This window comes from Polyodon spathula, chromosome 11, assembly GCF_017654505.1.
Source record: "Polyodon spathula isolate WHYD16114869_AA chromosome 11, ASM1765450v1, whole genome shotgun sequence".
Taxonomy (NCBI): Eukaryota; Metazoa; Chordata; class Actinopteri; order Acipenseriformes; family Polyodontidae; genus Polyodon; species Polyodon spathula.
The window spans coordinates 23,175,237-23,195,296 of NC_054544.1; the positions used below are offsets into that span (position 1 = coordinate 23,175,237).

At 35.8% G+C, this 20,060-nt stretch overlaps 1 protein-coding gene across 1 annotated transcript; it reads right to left on the minus strand.

Annotated features, from left to right (window-relative positions):
* Positions 1 to 9,355: 9,355 nt before the first annotated feature.
* LOC121323079 (aryl hydrocarbon receptor-like) lies at positions 9,356 to 16,013 on the minus strand. The gene is made up of 2 exons (XM_041263817.1): positions 14,446 to 16,013; positions 9,356 to 9,614 (listed from the first exon to the last, which is right to left on the minus strand). The coding sequence occupies exons 1-2, from the start codon at positions 14,484 to 14,486 to the stop codon at positions 9,356 to 9,358; spliced, it is 300 nt and encodes a 99-aa protein (XP_041119751.1). The 5' UTR covers positions 14,487 to 16,013.
* Positions 16,014 to 20,060: the final 4,047 nt, after the last annotated feature.

Genomic DNA, 20,060 nt, shown 5'->3' on the forward strand with positions numbered 1-20,060 from the left:
GTATCAAATACTATGCATTACTCCTGAAAACCCCACACAATCACTAATGAACTAAACTAGCACAAGTATGTCCTCTGAGTTTTAAATAACTATTTCTATTAAAATCTTTATTTATTTATTTATTTATTTTTGTATAATATTGATATTATATCAGCTGCAGTGTTTTGGACTGTGTTGTATCTAATGTTTCATAAACAGCTCAGTCAAATCCTAAACGCTGACAAATACATACAGTTTATAAAAAATGATATGGTAAAATGTATTATTGCTAAAATGTTTCTTGTATATATGTGTATGGGTTATACCTGACTGTCATCAATGACTTCTGATGTACAGCGCTAAAAATTAGCCTTAAAAGGCGAACTGCAGTACTGCCACTGTATTTGACCTGACGTCTCACAAGACTATTTTTTTTACTGAGACCAATTTTTTGGGGAGGAGGCTGAGCGCATCTAAGCCCTACATTTGTAAGAATGTATTTATGATAACAGTACATTAGAAAAGACAGTAAAGACCTCTCATCAAACATGCCCTGAAAGGGTTAAAGGTTTTACTATAACAAGGTCAAGTTGACATTTTGAACTTCAATAGCAGAGAAAAGGTTAACTATAAAATGTGTTTGCAACATTATACCTGCTAAGATATACACAAAGCAATCTTTGTTAGCTGCCTAGTAGAATTGTAAAATCATGGATTGTTGAAACTTGTTAAAACAGGATAACCTGGCAACCAAATATTTCAATTAGAGCTTAATCGACCAGAATATTGTATAAGACAGTGTACAGGAACTCAGATAACATCTTTAGTTCCAATTTTAACCTACTATTTGTTCCCCTCATGAAATCAATGTCTGATTTTTTATTATTTTATTTAAATTGTTAAGGCCAATCATATTCCAAGATATTTGTGGTACAGCTTATCCTTAAGAAATCATCTTTTGTACTTTTATTTTTGGAAATTGTATCCTTAAAGAGCGAGTAGCTTCAAATGTGGTTTGACTTGATTTCCTTACAGTTACCTTGGTTTATATTGTCAGTGACTCGGAGTGGTTCTGGGTTCTGCTGTTCCAATACTGAATCATTATCATTGCTCTATATATCTGTCTTTACCTGGTGGAGAGCTTGCTTTCAGTTTGCCTGGAGAATCTTAACTATTAACTATCACTAAAGAGACTTCCTCAATCCAATTAAATCATGTGACAGTGTGATAATAACTCAATTATAATGACTCAGTGTTTGACAGAACCCAGAACTACTCAGAAGGATTCCAACTGTCATTTAAAAGTTAGTGAAATGTAAACAAAATCAAATACAATTACTCATCCAATTTTTTTTTTCTTTTCAATTTAGAGTGCCCAACTATTTACCTCTGAATTTCTCACCAATTTAGGATATCCAATTAGGTTTCCCTCACTGCAGCTATTCCCATCAACAGCTCAGGGTAACTGGATGTCAGTGGATGACCTCCAATCCCATGACCAAGACAATCTCCTCTCAGCACCTAGAATCTTGAGAATGGCCTGGCCAGTAACATTGCTTGTAGTGCACTGAGACTGTATGACTCACCCTGCACACCCTACAACCAAGCAATTGCGAGGTGAGCCACTCAGGACCCTAAAAATATCAGTTATCCTGACCAGAGTATGCAGCTGTGAGAAATGCATCAGTAAGTGTGGAATTTCTTGCACCCACTGGCGACAGGTTAAAGGTCACACAACCAAATTTAGTTCGAGATTAGACATGATTCTGATAGCCATATTGAGGCCATGACTTTTTAAAAAATACCAAGATGTGACTAAATGGTAAAGTATACAAAGTAAATCTAAAACAACAAGAAGAATGTATCAGTTAAGATGTTATAATACCCCATCTTAGAGTTTCATGTGTGGTGGAAAAGTTTTGAAAAAAATAAATCTTTCTAATAAAGAAAAATATCCTTCACTCATGTGAAGTTTGCAGAACTTTGTGATTTTCCAACCCAGAGAATATAAATACTTCCAGGCTGATCTTTTGATCTGTATTTGGTTTATTTGCGCTAAGATGATATACTGAGCCTTTCATTTATTGAACTTGTACAGCTAAGCAGAAGTAATACAGCGTCCACCTTGGCTGTCTCATGAAAAGCTCTAATGAGACGTTTTGTCAACATATGAAGGATGAAAAGCTTAAATTTGAACAAGGAAAGATAATTTGGTTATCAAAAGCCATAGTGGAAATTAATATATACCAAATTCAATAACCAAAGCTGTGCTGAAAAATGAGTTTGGAATACTGTGTCAGAAATCCAAAACAACACTAAAGGATTCAATTTTAACCCACTTGTGTCAGTGCTCAGCAACTTCAGGGCTACAAAGACACCAGTCCTTCCCCAGAGTTATTTCTCATGTGGTCAAGTGTTCAACTCTGGCCTTCAAGATCTGTTCCAATCAAGACACACATAGGCAGTCACAATGATGGTGGCTGTGTGGTTAAAGAAAAGGGCTTATAACCAGGAGGTCACTGGTTTAAATCCTGGCTCACTCACTGACTCCCTGCGACTCGTCCAGTGCAGTCACATACCTGGATGACATTCACTTAGACGTCGATTTCGTATCAAGTGTAAAGCATCAGTGAATCTCACGTACAACAATCACTTAGAGGGCCAAAGTCTACAGAGTGCCCGTTTTCAGCTAGACAGAGAAGGTCAAGACTGGCATCAGGTTTAAATCCTGGCTCACTCACTGACTCCCTGTGTGACCCTGAGCAAGTCACATAACCTGGATGAGATGTTGTTGTAAGTGAATCTGCAGCTAAAGCATAGTTCACACACCCTAGTCACTTAGAGTGCATGTTGTTTACAGAGTGCCCGGTTTCAGCTAGACAGAGAAGGTCAAGACTGGCATCAGTTATAAATTCACTGAGAAGCAGAGATTTATTTGTCAGAGAACAGCAATTGAAAAAGGAGATTTTCAAATTTGTAGCAGGCAGCATAGTGGGAGGATGAGTTAGTAATGGTATGTACAGCAGGTACTTACCAGTATTCATTCTGGAAGTGGAGAAAGAATGAGCTGCTTTGTCTAAGGGATCCAGATGTTAGGTGTCAAAGTAGGAATAAGGCCTCTAGTAGCCATTGGGAGGGATTTGGAAAAGATCCTCGCTCTGACTGCCACTACTCAGACTGCCACTGCTCAGACTACCCTTGAACAAGTGGCCCTTTGACTGGCTGGCACTTAGAATGGCTGGCATTCTAAGACACTGTTCGCAAATTTATACTGTCCTGCAGGTCTAGAGCAGGTCCAGTTTACACACTATCAGAATTCACTTCACTCTACCACAGCTCTGAACACTTTAGAAAATGAAATTATTTCAACCAGCTGATGTAGTTACCTCAGCAAACAAGCATCAAAAGTTACTTACCAAATTGCTATTTTCTTCCTTCCGATTGCAAGCAACAACAAAACCGTGTACTAAGCAGGTCACTCACTTGAATACTGGCATCCCTGAACAGGTAAGCATCTACTCTTTAAAAAATATATGCAAACAAGTTTAATAATCAAGCCATTTCACATGTGGTGGTATCCAAAATGTTATCAATTTACTATCATTACAGAATGACTGTGAGACAGGTGTTCTTCATTTGATGATACGTTATATTTTATACCAGTCTTGACCGTCTGCATTGCAGAATAATTTGCACTTACTATACATATAGTGGTACTTGGGAGAAAATTGTACCCGTTCAGGTTTCATACACTGAAGGAATAATATCCAGGAATGCTCATGTACCACTACTGAACTATTGGAACACCTTGCAGGAATCATCTCGTTAAACAGTACAGACCAGATGGCCTTACTGATAATTTTATGGCAGGTGTTTTGTCATTTGCATCTGCATTTAAATCACATAGAGCAGGTCTTCTCAACCTTCTCAAAAATGTTGTTTAAAAAACATACGGGGAGCAACACCTTTAGATTTCTTAGCAAAACTGGAAGAATAAACAGTAATTGCAAATTAAGTGGTGTCGAAGCTCACTTAGGCAGTTGCCCTGTTTTTAGATGTTTTATACAGTTTTTATTCTAGTTAATTGTGTGACAAAGTTTCCTAAGTCAATCTGTAATATTCATTCCTTCAGCATTAAGCTGCATTTCTACAGCTTGCCTTATGGCCGTTTATTTTCTATTGCTACAACAGTGCACCTCTGAAACTTGCGTGACAGATCACTCAATTGACGCTTGCCACTAGTGTTTGGAAAGTATCAAGCATATGCTCAAGAATATCTCTACAAAAACCCTTACAGCCATGCCCAGGCTTCAGGGCACACTGCTGCATGTATGGACTTCAGTACACAGTGCATTTCTGATATGATTCCCCACCAATGAAACTGTACCATGTCTTGTTATTGCATGATAATAGATTTTATATACTTGTCTGAATCCAGATCTGAATCTAGTCCTGTCCAAGGTCTTGGTGTGGATGCTTCAATGGCTTTGCAAGGTTAAACAACCATCTTATTCAACAGTTCAAGAAGCTTCCAGGAGTCTTTTGAAATGCACAGAAGTTAGTCCTCACTGCTTTTCCAATGACTCAAATGTTTTCAAAGTCCACATGATCTTCACGGAATAAAAAAAACTGATTGCCCTTTTACAGAATAATTTTTCAGACAAAGCCTACAAACTGCAAAATATGAAACTTGTAGGCACTTGGAGCATTTGCCCATCTTATTGAAGAATATGTAGCATCCAACAGGGCACAGTAAAACCTGTCAAAGTCATCATAGCCAGAGTGCTGCTTTACAGAGGAACTGTAAAATCTAATAATGTATCTAAAAAAGGCATATATGACAAACAAGGAGTAGCCTAGTGTCCAGGAATACGCTGTAATTCGAGGACTGTAATAATGTTATTTTACTTTGTCAATTGTGTATTTACTGCAATAGTTTGTGCCGTTTACACTTGGATAGTCTATAGTGTTCAGTGTATGATATAATGCCTGTTTTTATACTTGTGTATTTTACAGTAATAGATATTTTTGCACATATGAACATGCAGATTACAAGGCTGTATTTCTATTGCCAAAACAAAGAAACAAAGAAAAAAACATTTTTAGACCTCTATATTTCTTTATACGTTTGTTTTCTACTTACCTAGTTAATGAGTTACTAACTACATAGTAAACTTAATTAAAAATATATGTGTGTGTGTGTGTGTCTCTGCGTTTAATCACAGTTTGAGCTGCCAGGCATGGCAACTAAAACCTTTAAACAAAGTGTTTCTATAGAAGGAGGAGAGACAAACTGAAGCTCTGGGTGCCAGTCAGCATTTATACTGTTTGCACATAGTGAAGTCTGTTTGTTGTGGAGGCACTGCAGATAAAAGAAAGGACATGTCTTGAGCACAATCTGCAGTTAAATGATTTTGGTACAGCTAATCACCTACCTAACTGAGTGGAAATTATATAATTCAGTCTAAACATTACTGTAGCAATTAGGAAGCTGGGCTGATTAAATACAGCAAGAGAATGTAATTGCCTCTGAGACCAGCCTTACAGCAGAACCTTATAGTGTTTTTATTGTTATTATTAGTGCTGTGTCCTCCTTAAATATATTTCAACTATTGGGGTCTGTTTTAATGACATACTATAACAAGTGGTGGATCTCATTACCTGAATTTTGGATGTCCTTCATTGTATGTTGTGACTTATTATTATTATTATTATTATTATTATTATTATTATTAGTAGTCATATAGTCATCATCAGTCATCATCATTATGAACTACTTGAAGGTACAATTTACCAACAACTTCACAGTTACCACATAATCATTTATTGCTATAAATTTGGCAATTTAAAGCAAACTACTGTGCTATCGTATATACACAGTGTCAGTCGTATAACCTATTACCCATGGGTGTTTTACTGCCCTTGTATTAAGAATAAAATCAATCCCCATTATATTTATATATATATATATATATATATATATATATATATATATATATATATATATATATATATATATGCACACACAATTTCCAACTCAGTCACCAGTTTTCTGATACAAAGCCCATCTCTTCAATGTTACAATTTTTCTGAATATCCATAATAGCCCATGTTTAAAATAAATAAATAAATAAATAGATACATTCTCTCTAATGCCAAATCAGTTTGTCTTGTATTGTGCAGTTACACAGTGCTTCCTCCTGTTTTATCTGATGAAAATGCAGCCAAGTTATGGTAATGTATGCATCACACGCATTTAACCATCACTGAAGTCAAAATTTTATAGGGTTGGACATGTGACTGTATATACAGTGCCTTGCAAAAGTATTCAGACCCTTCCTATGGTGTCCCATCTTGTGAAATTACAAAATAATGCATACGCATTTTTTTTAAACTTAAAATATTTTATTCAAAACTTGAATGCTCAGTCTGTAGACTTTTAAGGGTAAGATAAATTACAGTAAATGTCAGCAAAAACTAAAGAGAAAACAATTACAGCCGCAAGTCTTTGCCCACTGGCTTGGTGCAATTTGTGCCCATTCTTCTTAGCAGTTTTGCCCAAGCTCTCTCAGGTTGCTTGGGGATCGCTTATGGACAGCAGTTTTCAAGTCTTTCTACAGATTCTCAATATGATTCAAGTCAGGACTTTGACTGGGCCACTTAAGGACAATCACTTTCTTATTCTTAAGCCCCTCCAGTGTAGCTCTGGCCTTGTGCTTTGGATCATCGTGAAATTTTTCAATCTAACATGAAATACTGTACTACTATTATGGTTTCTGGTAGAATTTTGCAATATACAGTAATTGTGTAGTCTCTTTGATTACATGATGTTAAATATATGATCTAAATTATGTTCACATAATTTTTTTAAAATTATGTCTCATCCTAAAATTCTAGATGATGCAAATAGCTGTATTATTAAAAACAAATATCATACTGTGTACATAGCTTTTTATTATGTGCTGGCAACCTTTAGAATGAATAAAAAACATCAAATATTTAACTTTGCAAATGTATTGACACTGATTATGATGTCTTTCCGCAGAGCTTGGTGTCCACTGATTTACAGACATCAGGTTGTTTACTAGCCACAAAAAACAAACTGGACCATCAATAAAAGTAAAACATTTATATATTACACAGATTTAGATTTAAATAATGTCTGTTTTAGACATGGGTGCTTCAGAAGGCCTTTACCTGATGTTTGGCCTATCTGTCCATCAATATTCTCTGTGGCACCTGAGTTTTGTGCACGCCCACCTGTTCACTAAGGGGCCAATTTGCACTAGAACACATGGCTCTGCTTGGGCTCAGGGAAACATTACGACAGAGTAAGAAACATTACACAGCCCTGCTTGATGTGGATATTTTATTTAGAATTTCTGAGGAGAGATAATAAAAATAATTGTCATGCTAAAGCAATTCCCGGTTTTCAAAGTAATAGGAATGTTAAATAAAAATGAAGGTCTGTTTTTAAATACATTTTACTTCTGCATAAAACTCTCACAGACTGTATACAATATTTTTTTAATAAGTGTCTCCTATTCTGGCTGACTGAACCAGCCATTTTAAAGTCCACAGTCTTAAACAAACATCCCTCTTCCTCCACTTTGTAAATTCTTTAAGCTCATTTTTTTTTTTTTTTTTTTTTTAATTATTAATGCTTCACAAGAATCCAATGCCCGCATTGCACCACATTGGACTGAAACAACTTGCAACCAGACAATCTTGAGCACTGTGAATTGTACCAACACCCTGATGTGCAGAATCCATATCCTTACATCGATTTTTTTTTTTTAACAACTAAGGATATTCTTTTGTGTTGGAATTTGGAAAAGTTTTTCCAAATGGAAATTTGTTCAATACCTTTTAGCACAAAAGCTTTACTGGTTGCTGCAATCCAAATCAACAGACAGCAAAGTAAATGAGTATGTTTTTTATTTATTTGGTGCTCCCCAGATCACCTGCTTTCTTCATCCTTTGTTTGGTGAATTAGTCCTGCTATTTAGTAAGAGAAGGGTAGGGCAGAACTGTTAGAAACATTGTTAGGAAAGCAGCTAGAAACACACATGTAGACATCCCTCACACACCAGATACCAGCATGATATAAAACTTTACTGGCTCTCTTTCCCTCACTATTAACTGACTAATCAACTTGTATTTATTCATGTACTGCAACTTCCTAAAAGTAGCACTTGCCAAACCATAACTATAAACCAGGCAACCAGACTCATAAACAGATCTGTAGTTCTACCTGTAAACTAATTTTGATATGTTTTTTTTTTTTTTTACCTTGCGCTAAAAGCACAAATAAACCCTCAAAAACAATACAGACCCCCCCCCCCCCCCCCCTCCCCTGCATACCTACAAATTACAACCAACTATTTTAAAGCACTGAAACTAATTTATATTGTATTGTATGAAAGAAGGTTAGAGATATGCACAGAACAAGTAAAAAAGACAAATTTTCAGGATCCTAAAACTAAAAGTCCTTCATTTAAGTGCATTAGACTTATCTTGTTATACATAGCAGTTATACTTCTTTTTAAAATAAAAATGAACTGATATGACCAATAGCTCCTACAATTTAACCAATGCCAGGTCTTAATAATGATCTCCATCGGAGAAAGCGCTGTGCCCTCTAGTACCATGCATTCATATTAATTGCACAAACAAAAAATGGTAGTCGAACATGTACACCCCCTGAAAACCCTTGTGAGTTTTCCCACAGTTCATCAGCAATGTCTCTTTATATCTGTCTTTATATCCCCCTACATTTCATTTTCTCCCACTAGACACTGTTTCTTAAATTGTTGTCTGCATCTTGGGTCTCAGTTAGTCTCTGTAATCTTGTTGAATTTAAATTATCTGTAAAGTAGATAACAAAATAACTTCATAAATCTCCTATGTTGCACTGCTGCAAATGGAACTAATTTAGTTCAAAGAAAGTTTTCAGTTGTTATGCCTTATTTTCAGGATATCTCATAAATATGCAGTTCCTGTGTCATTTCACCCCAGCAGTATCTTCTGGGTCAAAGCTATTGGCGGTTGAGAGGAATTAGAAAAATGATTCAGTATCATCAGCCAAGGAGCTTCCAGCTCTAACAGGCTTCTATCAGACAGTAGATGTCCGCTGGAATGTCAGCTGAGAATTAAACTTAAAATCAATCCGCAAAAGTGCCACTTTCTTCGAGCAGTATTGAAAGCTCAGTTCACATCTTCTGAACAGCAAATACTAAACAATGACACAATTGGTTCAAATTAATGTTATTATTCACCATATTGTGTTCCTACTGAGTGTTTTGTAGTTAAGCATGGGCATGGGTTAAGCTGGATATCAGAAATGAACAGTAGTACTATTTTTGCCATTTTATAATTATGAATGAACCACTTCCACTATAAACATAATTCCTTGCAGCCCCTGGGAGTATGACGGGAGACACTTACTGTTGAAGAAGTTCTTCACCCGGAGGTAGCTGACACTGAGGCGGAGGATGGAGAGTTTATCCAGCCTGGAGGTCACTTCACCTGGGAAGGGTAAGAGGCTGGCCAGCCGGTCCAGTTCAGAGTTGAGCCTGTCTCGATGCCTCTTGGATGGGTTTGACTTCACCCCTTCAGCAGGTGGATGTTTTACCCTAGAACCACACAATTTAATACACAGTGAGCACTGCTGGTTGAGTCAATCGCCTGCTACCATTAACAAAAATTGCCTTCCCTCTGCTGTTCAGCTAGTAGAAAATCCATTGCATTACTGAATACTGTGAACACCCTATAGAGATCAAACTGTCGTCAGCTTGTGTATATTTCTAGGGTTATGTATTTGAAAGTATTTGCCTTGGTAAACAGAACTACAAACTATAAGTAGTTCTTAGAAAATAAAGCTTTTTTTCTCAGATAAATGAACTGCAAATGAATGATGGACCCTTTTTACGACACTTTCACTCACACATTTATTTTTTGTAATGTATATCATGTATTATGCATTTCTCTGTATTTAAAGTATTATGGATTTTCTTGTTACTCCTTCTTGTAAAGCGCTTTGTGATGGTGGTCCACTATGAAAAGCGCTATATAAAACAAAGATTGATTGATTGAAAGTCTGTTCTTATGAATAATGTTATGTTTAAAGCTGTACCCCCTTATACAGTAGGTTGCAATTGCATCCTTATACTGTTAAAATGTACCTTTTGTTTTCTTGTTCCCGTTATTATTAACATCGATATACTTCTTGCTGAGCATTATTTTAACATTTGCATTTCATAAGAAAATTGGTTTGACTAGATGCCAATCGGTTGACACACTTTTTCTGAATGGACTCAAGCCCAATGCTGTACTGGGACAAGTGGTTATGGTTGCTGCAGAAAATATAGTTGGCACTCAGCCATTCAGTGGGTGAAAATGCATGAAGATGCTTTAAAAAAAAAAATAAATAAATAAAAATCCTCATTCTCAGTACACACACATCACCAGATAACATTTAAAAAGTAAACCCTGTGGACCGCACACAAGATTTTATTTTTCACATTTAAATGACATCTTTAGAAACGACAGAAAAAACAAGTATGCCTTTTTTTTAAATTTAAAAACCAGAAATTTAAATGGGGAGATCATATTTAATATTGTTTTAGATTGTCTTTTGCAATAATTGGTCAAAACATTTCCTTGAAAAAACATTCTTAAAATAGCTCATGCAGGTGTGGTGGTACAGTTTAATTTAATTAGGCAAGGATGCAAATTGTAATCTGAAAGTAAATATCACTGATAAATAAAATACAAAAAACCAATTGCTAAAACTGTCTCCGGTTCCATGTGTCCACACTTTTGTGCAAGTTCCAATACAATTATAAGAGATCAAGCAATATGAATGACATTAAATAACCTCAAACTGTGTTCCCTCTATTACTCCTCAACCACTGCTCCATTACCGCTGCATTGTGAATGTGGAGTTTTCCAATAAAAAACCACCCCAGGTAGCAGGCTTCATTAAATCTAGGAGAGCACTGTGTTCAGAGTGCCAGAACCTGTCATGTAATGCCTCTATCCTCTGGACTACACATTGCACTGTCGCATCAGAGCTCCCAAACAAACACGCCCCCACACTGTAAAAAATGTCCGTAAGTTCAACAGCAAAATTATGGTAAACAGCGAAGGTAAATTGCCTTCTCTTATAAAATGACAATTTACCTTAAATTTAACAGCAAATTGCATTCATACTAAAAAGAAGAAAAGATGTTTATTTTTACAGAACATTTCCTTTAAAAAACAAACAGTTTTTTACATTAAAAAGGTAAAAACAGATATTTTCCATTGTTTCAACAGACCACATTTCTTTTAAAAAAACATGGGTAGCGTTGACGTTTAAATACCGTAGACATTGCATATAATTACATTAAAACTGAATTCCCAGAATCCACTGTAGGGCTGATTGCAAATAGTAGTGTTTTAACAGTGTTAGTTGTGTTATTGTGTGTTAAATGTGATGTGCGGTTGCACAATTACATGTAAATTTACATGTCCTTTGTGTTCCCACACCATTTTATGTGTTTTGTTCATATGTTGTGTGGTCACCATCTTGTGGTAGGTCAGACCTTGGAGTATGCTGGCCTTCTATTCCCTTTATTTGTATCTCTGTTCTCTGCTGAGTTCAATACTGGCAGTATTGCAGCCTATGCAGTAAATCTGAGGTATGATTATTGCTGGTTGAAACTTGCTGCAGCTGTGGTGGCTCTGTAATGCATAAAACTCTTTGTATTAAGGGTTAATTTTCTGAACTTTGCTAATTGTGTGTTTTTATGATATTTTACTGTAAATGTATGGTTTTTAATTCTCTAAAAAACATGACCCTATTGTAAGGTAACGGTATATTACTGGCAACCCAGCTGCCAGTTTTTTTACAGTAAAATCAACATTTTTTTTTTTTTTTTTTTTTTTTTTTTTTACAGTGCAGCATAATCCCATACGAGCAATGAAAACCCAGTGCAAGACTTCCATTTTCACACGTGGCAACACATTTAAAAGATCAAAATCGGGGACAGTCAATCATTAAGAATGGCAGGCGGGATATCTTTGTAATACACCCATTGGTCTGCATACAGACGGCCAGTCATCACTGAGGCACCAGCAAAAACACACTGTTACATTAGTACAAAGTGATCTGTTGCAGTTCATTACAGAGAAGTGGACATTTCTTATCTGCCTTGCCATACTTTGACATTTGACATCATACATTTTCTACACACCTGTCCCCATACATCTGCTCTTAGCCAGGCGGGTGTTGGCTGTGTCTCTGGCCATTCATTTTCTACACACCTGTCCCCATACATCTGCTCTTAGCCAGGCGGGTGTTGGCTGTGTCTCTGGCCATTCATTTTCTACACACCTGTCCCCATACATCTGCTCTTAGCCAGGCGGGTGTTGGCTGTGTCTCTGGCCATTCATTTTCTACACACCTGTCTACATACATCTGCTCTTAGCCAGGCAGGTGTTGGCGGTGTTTCTGGCCAATCAAAACACTCACTGAAGCTCTGCAGATTCATTGAATAATATTTGGCCTGCATGGTTAACACAATTTTCTAGAAAACAAAAAGTAACGTAATAAGCTAGAATTAAAGAATGCTAAATGGCTGGTAGTTTGTTATAGTTTTGTATTTCCCTGTTAAAAAAATTAAATGTCTAAAATATCTTCTTGAGCTAAACTACAAAACTGGAATTCCCACTTTTCCACTTCTAGTGTTATTTATGTGTTTATTTTTTGTTTAATATATACAGTACTTCAAATAATATGATCCAATAATAATAACAACAATAATAACAACAACAACAACAATAATTAGCTTTACATGTAGATATTAAAATTAAAATAAGTTATTAAATGAATCACAGGATACTAATAATTAATACATATATACTAAAATATATACAGTATGACATATTCAGATGATTAATACTTTCCATATACTGCTTTATTTCAATATTGACATAATACATATTGTACAGCATATTTTGAAACCCACAATATACTGTACTATATGAACGCATATTATACTTTCTTTTATACTATATTGTGCTGCCCCATTTTACATCCCCATGAGGGATGTAAAATGCTATCCTAAAATCTATTTATTTATTTATTTGTTTGTTTGTTTGTTTGTTTGTTTGTTTGTTTGTCTGTCTTAGCTGGACAAAAATAATATAATACAGTACTTCTGAGCAATATCATGAATACAATTTAGGTACACTGTTCTTATTACTTTTACTTGTTTCAGGGGTCGCTTTACAATGGCTGACGAGTTTTATATTATTATTATTTTTTTTTTATATATATATATATATAACTGTATCAAATTACATTTGATAAATCAGCGTTATATTTTTTTTTTGTCTCCAATCAAAATACTATACATGTTAGCTAGCAATGCTTATTTAAACATTTTGACATTAAACATGTCTCAGAATGATTATAATATGTATTTAGTTTAAATAATAATAATAATAATAATAATAATAATAATAATAATAATAATAATAATAATAATAATAATCTCAACTAGTGGATCACCCTAAATAACAATAAATAAATAAATAAATAAATAGTTATTAATAATAACTGGCAAAAGCAGTGTTTGATGCAATAAGCCAAGTCCAATGCAATTGTCACAATAAAATATTGCTGGGTGATCTCTATGAAATTCGGTTGAAATCTGATGAAACTACCAAATAATCCCAGGAACAAATAACGATAATAAAATAATATCAGATCAAGCATGTATTTGTTTTACTGATATTACGTTGTGATTTTAAATGACACTGGTGATCCAATACATCACATCCGCTAATGCAGTATTTACTTTTTTCAGTAGGCCTATAATGTTAATGTGCGTTAGAAATAACTCAAAGAAAAGAGTTTCGGAATGAACCGTTACATTTTCAGCAGGGCATGATGAATAAATGACAAATATTATTGTTCACATTTTTTAAAATATCTTCACTGTAACTGGTAAGCAAATTGATTTTCAGATTCAATTCACGGTATAGCAACCTGTTTTTCACGAGAAAAACAGTTGCATACCCTGTCCTTTTTCAACGAACTTCTCGGCACAAAATACCCGTTTAGTTTTCATTTAGACAGAGAGCAGTCTAAACTTTTAGATAAAACATTTTAAAAGCGCAAAATGATGTTGTAGCATCATAGCATAAGTTGCGTCCAATCGGGTCCATACATATTTATGTTGCAACCTTTTTTTTTTTTTTTTTTTAAATCTAATTAAAGCAGATTATATTTGTACTTTTATTTTACATCTATAGCCTGCAACATCAAATTACTAAAATATGGAACATTCAGTTGAGGGACACCTCGATAACCTGTCAGAAGACAAGGGGTGCAGAAAGTTACAGGTGCGTTAGGGGTGTGGGGAGTGAGGTGTGGGGGAAAAATACATTTAAAAAATGAATTAAGCTATAACTTACGTTCTTTGAACAGGTTTTCTCCTTTTGCGTCCGGCATACATGTTTTAGTTTTAAGCAGCCCTTTAATATAATATCCCAAATACTCCACAATACGGTATTTCTCTAGACCTATATAAAAAGCTTGCAGCGAGACGACTAACTTTCCAATATTCTCAATTCAGCTGGAGGATAGAAAGGCGAACAAACTTCCTCCTTATCTGATGAAATTGTCGACTTTGCGTCTTCAACATAAAAATGGTACGTATGTACGTGTATGTGTGTTGTATTGCATTCCCGCAGCACCGTTACGTTGCAACAACAGTCTCTCCTCCCAGAGCTTACCAATAACGATGCACCATACTGTGGAAATAAGATGCTATACAAAAAATCTGTAAGGAGCACATATTTGGCTTTTTTTTTCGTGCAAGCAATATTTCTATTATTATTTTTAAATTAAAAGCCGGGTCTTGCAATAGCTTTTTTCTGTTCTGTTGTTTTAAAGCCCCCAAAACTACACTTTGTTATGAAACACCCACTACAAGTCTTTGTTATTGTTGACTGAAACGCTGTGCGTATAATTCTCCTTTGCTCGTAAACGAAAGATGGTATCAAAATATTGTATCAAAAAAAAAATAATCTCCTCCCCGCACCTTCCTCGTACATCCTCGATAGACTCTTCTACTTTAGCGGGCGAGAAAGCGCGCCCCCGACACGAGAATGACTGCAACTCCACCTGCCAAACTGCGCTGGGGACGCGCATTTCCGATCTCAAGCAGACTCGCGCCCGCACAGATTTTTGCGAGTATGCGCAACGCTTTGCAGAACTCGCCAAGGATCCTCCAAGAAACAAGAGAGCACACTAGATAGCTTCCTTGTCCAATGAGGGATAAACAGTACGTGGTGTTGAGCTCAAGTTAAAAGGGATAATAGAAAAGGTGAGAACTGTCTAGGTCAGGTGATGTATGGTAGCCTGCATGCTGTAGTATGAGAACATGACGATGAAGGAAACAAAATGACAAAATGAAGTTGAATATGCTTCATGAAAAAATCAACGTGTCCTTTGTTCGTTTCAATTATTTTTTTTTTTTGTTTGCAGCTTGTCTGTTTCCGATTAGATAAGAAAAAAAATATTGTTTTTGTAAATATGCAATTAATTGGTAAACATCAATGTACACTGCCTGTTCACTACAAACCAGCGTTCAATGTATATCTTACAAAATTGTCAATGCTTTTCCATAAATTGCTTTTTACGTAATTGAATGTTGCAGGAATTTGTATTTCCACTAAAGGAAATTGCTTTTTTTTGCAAGCAATAAAGATGTCTGTAGGGAATGTCAAGTGTAAAATCCCCACTCCTAGTCTTGATGTAAAGCATTTGTTGTTGACATAATTTGTGCCAGTGTAACGCCATTTTTTCCTACCCTGTCAATTTGTCCTACTTTGTGCACTGGGCATGCCCAAAGCTTTTATTGCCTTGCAGCTCAGGAGAGGTCATCAAATTTTGCTTTCCTACCCTATTTCATAGTCTACACCCATTTATCTACACATCCTACCGCACAACTTCCAAGTGAAAAAAATATTCTAGAAATTTGTAGAAAATTAATTAAAAATAAAAACTGAAATAGCTTGGTTGGATAAGTGTCCACCCCCCTTGTAATAGCAATCCTAAATTAGCTCAGGTTTAACCAATCGCCTTCGAAAACACACACCAAGTTAAGTGTCCTCCACCTGTGTTACATTGTAGTGTAGTGATGATTTCAGGATAAATTCTGCAGTTTCTGTAGGTTCCCTCTGGTGGGTAGTGCATTTCAAAGCAAAGACTCAACCATGAGAACCAAGGCACTTTCAAAAGAACTTCGGAGGGATTGGTATAAAAAAAATATCAAAGGCCTTGAATATCCCTTGGAGCACGGTCAAGACAATTATTAAGAAGTGGAAGGTGTATGGCACCACCAAGACCCTGCTTAGATGAGGCCCTCCCTCCAAACTGGATGACCGAGGAAGAAGGATACTGTTCAGATAGGCTACCAAGAGGCAACTTTGTAAGAGCTACAGGCTTTTACGGCTAAGACTGGTCAAAGTGTGCATGTGACAACAATATCCCAAGCACTTCACAAATCTGGCCTGTATGGTAGGGTGGCAAGAAGGAAGCCATTACTCAAGAAAGACCTCCTTGAATCCCATTTGAAGTATGTAAACAAACACTCAGGAGATTCTGTAGCCATGTGGCAAAAAGTTTTGTGGTCTGACGAAACTAAAATGGAACTTTTTGGCATAAATGCAAAGCGTTATGTTTGGAGAAAACTCAACACAGCGCATCACCCAAAGAACATCATCCCTATTGTGAAGCATGGTGGTGGCAGCATCATGTTATGGGATGTTTCTCATCAGCAGGGACTGGGGCACTTGTCAGGATAGAAGGAAAAATGAATGGAGCAAAGTACAGAGAAGTCCTTGAGGAAAACCTGCTGCCTTCTGCAAGAAAGCTGAAACTGTGACGGAAGTTCACCTTTCAGCATGACAACGACCCAAAGCACACAGCCAAAGCTACACTGGAGTGGTTAAGGAACAAAAAGGTAAATGTCCTTGAGTGGCCCAGACAGAGCCCCGACCTAAATCCAATCGGAAATTTGTGGCATGACTTGAAGATTGCTGTTCATCAGCGCTCCCCAAGGAACTTGACAGAGCTTGAACAGTTTCCTAAAGATGAATGGTCAAATATTGCCAAATCTAGGTGTGTAAAAGTTGGTAGAGACCTATCCCAACAGACTCACAGCTGTAATTGCTGTCAAAATGTGCTTCCACCAAGTATTAACTCAGTGGGGTGGCGACTAATCCAATTATGATTTTTCAGTTTTATATTTTTAATATATAATTTTTTTCACAATAAATACCTTTTTCCTCTTAACAGTGTGGAATATGGTGTGTAGATAAGTGGAAAACAATCCTCACACAACAAAATGTGATAAAAGTTCAAGGGGGTGTAGACTTTCTATAGGCACTGTATATCTCATTAAATATTTTATATAGTCCTGTTGTCCTGTGTAGTTTTATGAATGAGATGAAAGAGAGATTTTCAATGAAAGAAAAACCCCTGAAATGTCATCTTCCCTTCATTCTAAATAAGTAACCTGTCTGTGTTGCCAAACCTGACACTTCAACATCCAGTAAGAAATCATATAGCCTTTATTGGAAGATTATTTTCCTCTCATCCAGGTCACTGACAGTAAACTGGATGAGAGGAAAATAATCTTCCAATTGGTTTTTAAACACATAAAGTGGAAGTTAATGAATGAATATATTAAATAACTGAAAAACAATTCCGAGTATGACTAACACGTTTTTGCATATACCTAGTAGAAATCATTAGTTTGTAAGAAAGGGTTAAGATCTGTGTTCTGTTGAAAACGTTGCGAAATGTAATTCTTAAATACGGATGTACTGAGGCACAACAAATTTGGCAAGCCATCAAGTTGTTCTAAGAAGTGTAAGCTTTACCACAAGGGATATTTTCAATGGGCGTTTCATAAACAATCCAGCACTTCATTTATGCTTAGGATCTCTAGCAATTTAGCCTGTTATTTACACACAATACATCTTTATTTTGTCTAAAATTACTTTACATTATTGGTATGCTAACCTTAGTGCATGACCCTTAAAGGCATGTTAAATAAAACAGTGCTAACCAAGATTATTTTTTTTTTAAAAAAGGACAATGATAGTAGTAATATTAGGCAAGATTTACTTGAATAATATTACTGTTTTTGTATTAATATACTTGTGAAATGTCTTTGCAATCTTATTTGAATTTTGTTGAAATATATCTAAACACAACAGCATTTAATTTACCTTTAAACTAACTGTTTCAATTTTACAGTTGTTAATGAAACAATTGTATAACTTGCTAGCTATGAAGAACTGCAGTTTTTAAAGTTATAGTAAACAGATGTCAATAGTTTAGAATTTAGACTTATCTAAAATTTAAAGGTTTAAAAATGAGTAAACATTTAGACGCTATCAGAAATATTCGTAGTCTATTCCATATACACATAAGTGTTGGTATACAATAAAAAATATGCAGTATTATTTTTTTTTTTTTTTTAATCAAACATGCAATGTGTGTGTGTGTGTGTGACAGGTAGCATGCATTGTATTTATGTGTCATAATTCTCGAACATTATTACTTTTATAATAATAATAATCCTCCTTCATAGGTATTAAATACATATAACAGCTTTAATGTTTTAAACGATAAGTTGTTAATGCATTATTATTATTATTATTATTATTATTATTATTATTATTTATTATTATTATTATTATTATTATAATTTTAGTTTTATAATTTTTTTTCCTCCGTAGTTACAGTTTCTTTCTCACGAAACGACACCACTAGAGCCACCTCTTGTCCACCTTTGAATCTTTATCTTGTCACTCTAAACTGTCCCTGTTTTTAATAATAATAATAATAATAATAATAATCTTCACTCCCTATACTAGCAATGGTATGTGGTTTACAAGACAGGTTACAGTCCCAAACACAAATACCCAACAAATAACAATTACACGCTGTAAATCCAATGGTTCATGGCAGAGTGCTGCAATACAGGTGGTGGTACTGTGCTCTGCTGTGCTGTGCAGGGGTAGTGATGCTCTGGGGTTTGTGCTGGCTCCGTGGCTGCAGCTCCCTGCTCCTACTCCTGTGAAACACACAAACAAAATAAACAAAACACAGCACTCTGTCGTGTCGGTAACTTCAGCGTAAGGAGCTGTACTCACATAGCCCTTTATACTGCCAAACTCCTCCTTGTGATCAACCCGGTGCCACGGTCTAACCAATCGCTGCCTGCCCTGCAGCTCACCCCAGTGGAGTTTTTTTAGCCAACTCGCAGCTACCTGCTTTCTCCAAAATGGCACATTTCCGGTTGCCCCGTCTATGGGAATGCATACCACCAACCTTACACAGCGCTGTTTCTGTTTGAGAGGGAGATGTGCAGCTCAGATTCCTTCTCTCTCTGTCAGTGTCCTGTAACACTTTAAAACTGCCTTTTACTATGCTTAGACTTCGACTCTAGGAATCACTATCACACAAGTCCATTCATGTCGTAGTATGCTATCTCTAAAAAAAAACATTTACTATTTGCAACACATTTGCCAATTGTGACTCATAACTTTTGCAAGATAGACACATGGTATTTCTTATAAGAATTACTACACGGAGAGCACAACACAACGAGTTTAATTGGTTAGACATTGTGCTATGATGATTCCTACAGCCTGCAATGTCTTGTAACTTGCACTGACTTGACCTCCCAACAAGTCCTCACAGAATCATGCCTACATTAAGTGCATCAGGCACACCAGAGGGTAACCACTCTCCCTGTGTGGATAGCAAGTTGCACATTTGCTCTCTGGTATTAGCATGTGGCACTTAATAAGGTCATTAATGTCCTTATTTCGATATATAATGAATGGCAAGCGATCAGTATTTGACAGTGTTGTTCCTCAAACTGAAGAGCTAAAAATCCTGCACTACAGAATCTAATTTTCCTCTGACTTATATATATATATATATAATATATATAGATATATATATATAGATATATATTATATATATAATATATATATATATATAT

Coding starts and splice junctions, on each gene's coding strand:
- LOC121323079 (XM_041263817.1), bottom strand. CDS start 14,486: ATGTATGCCGGACGCAAAAGGAGAAAACCTGTTCAAAGAAC. Junction 9,615..14,445: donor AGAAAACCTGTTCAAAGAAC/GTAAGTTATAGC, acceptor GTGTGGTTCTAG/GGTAAAACATCCACCTGCTG.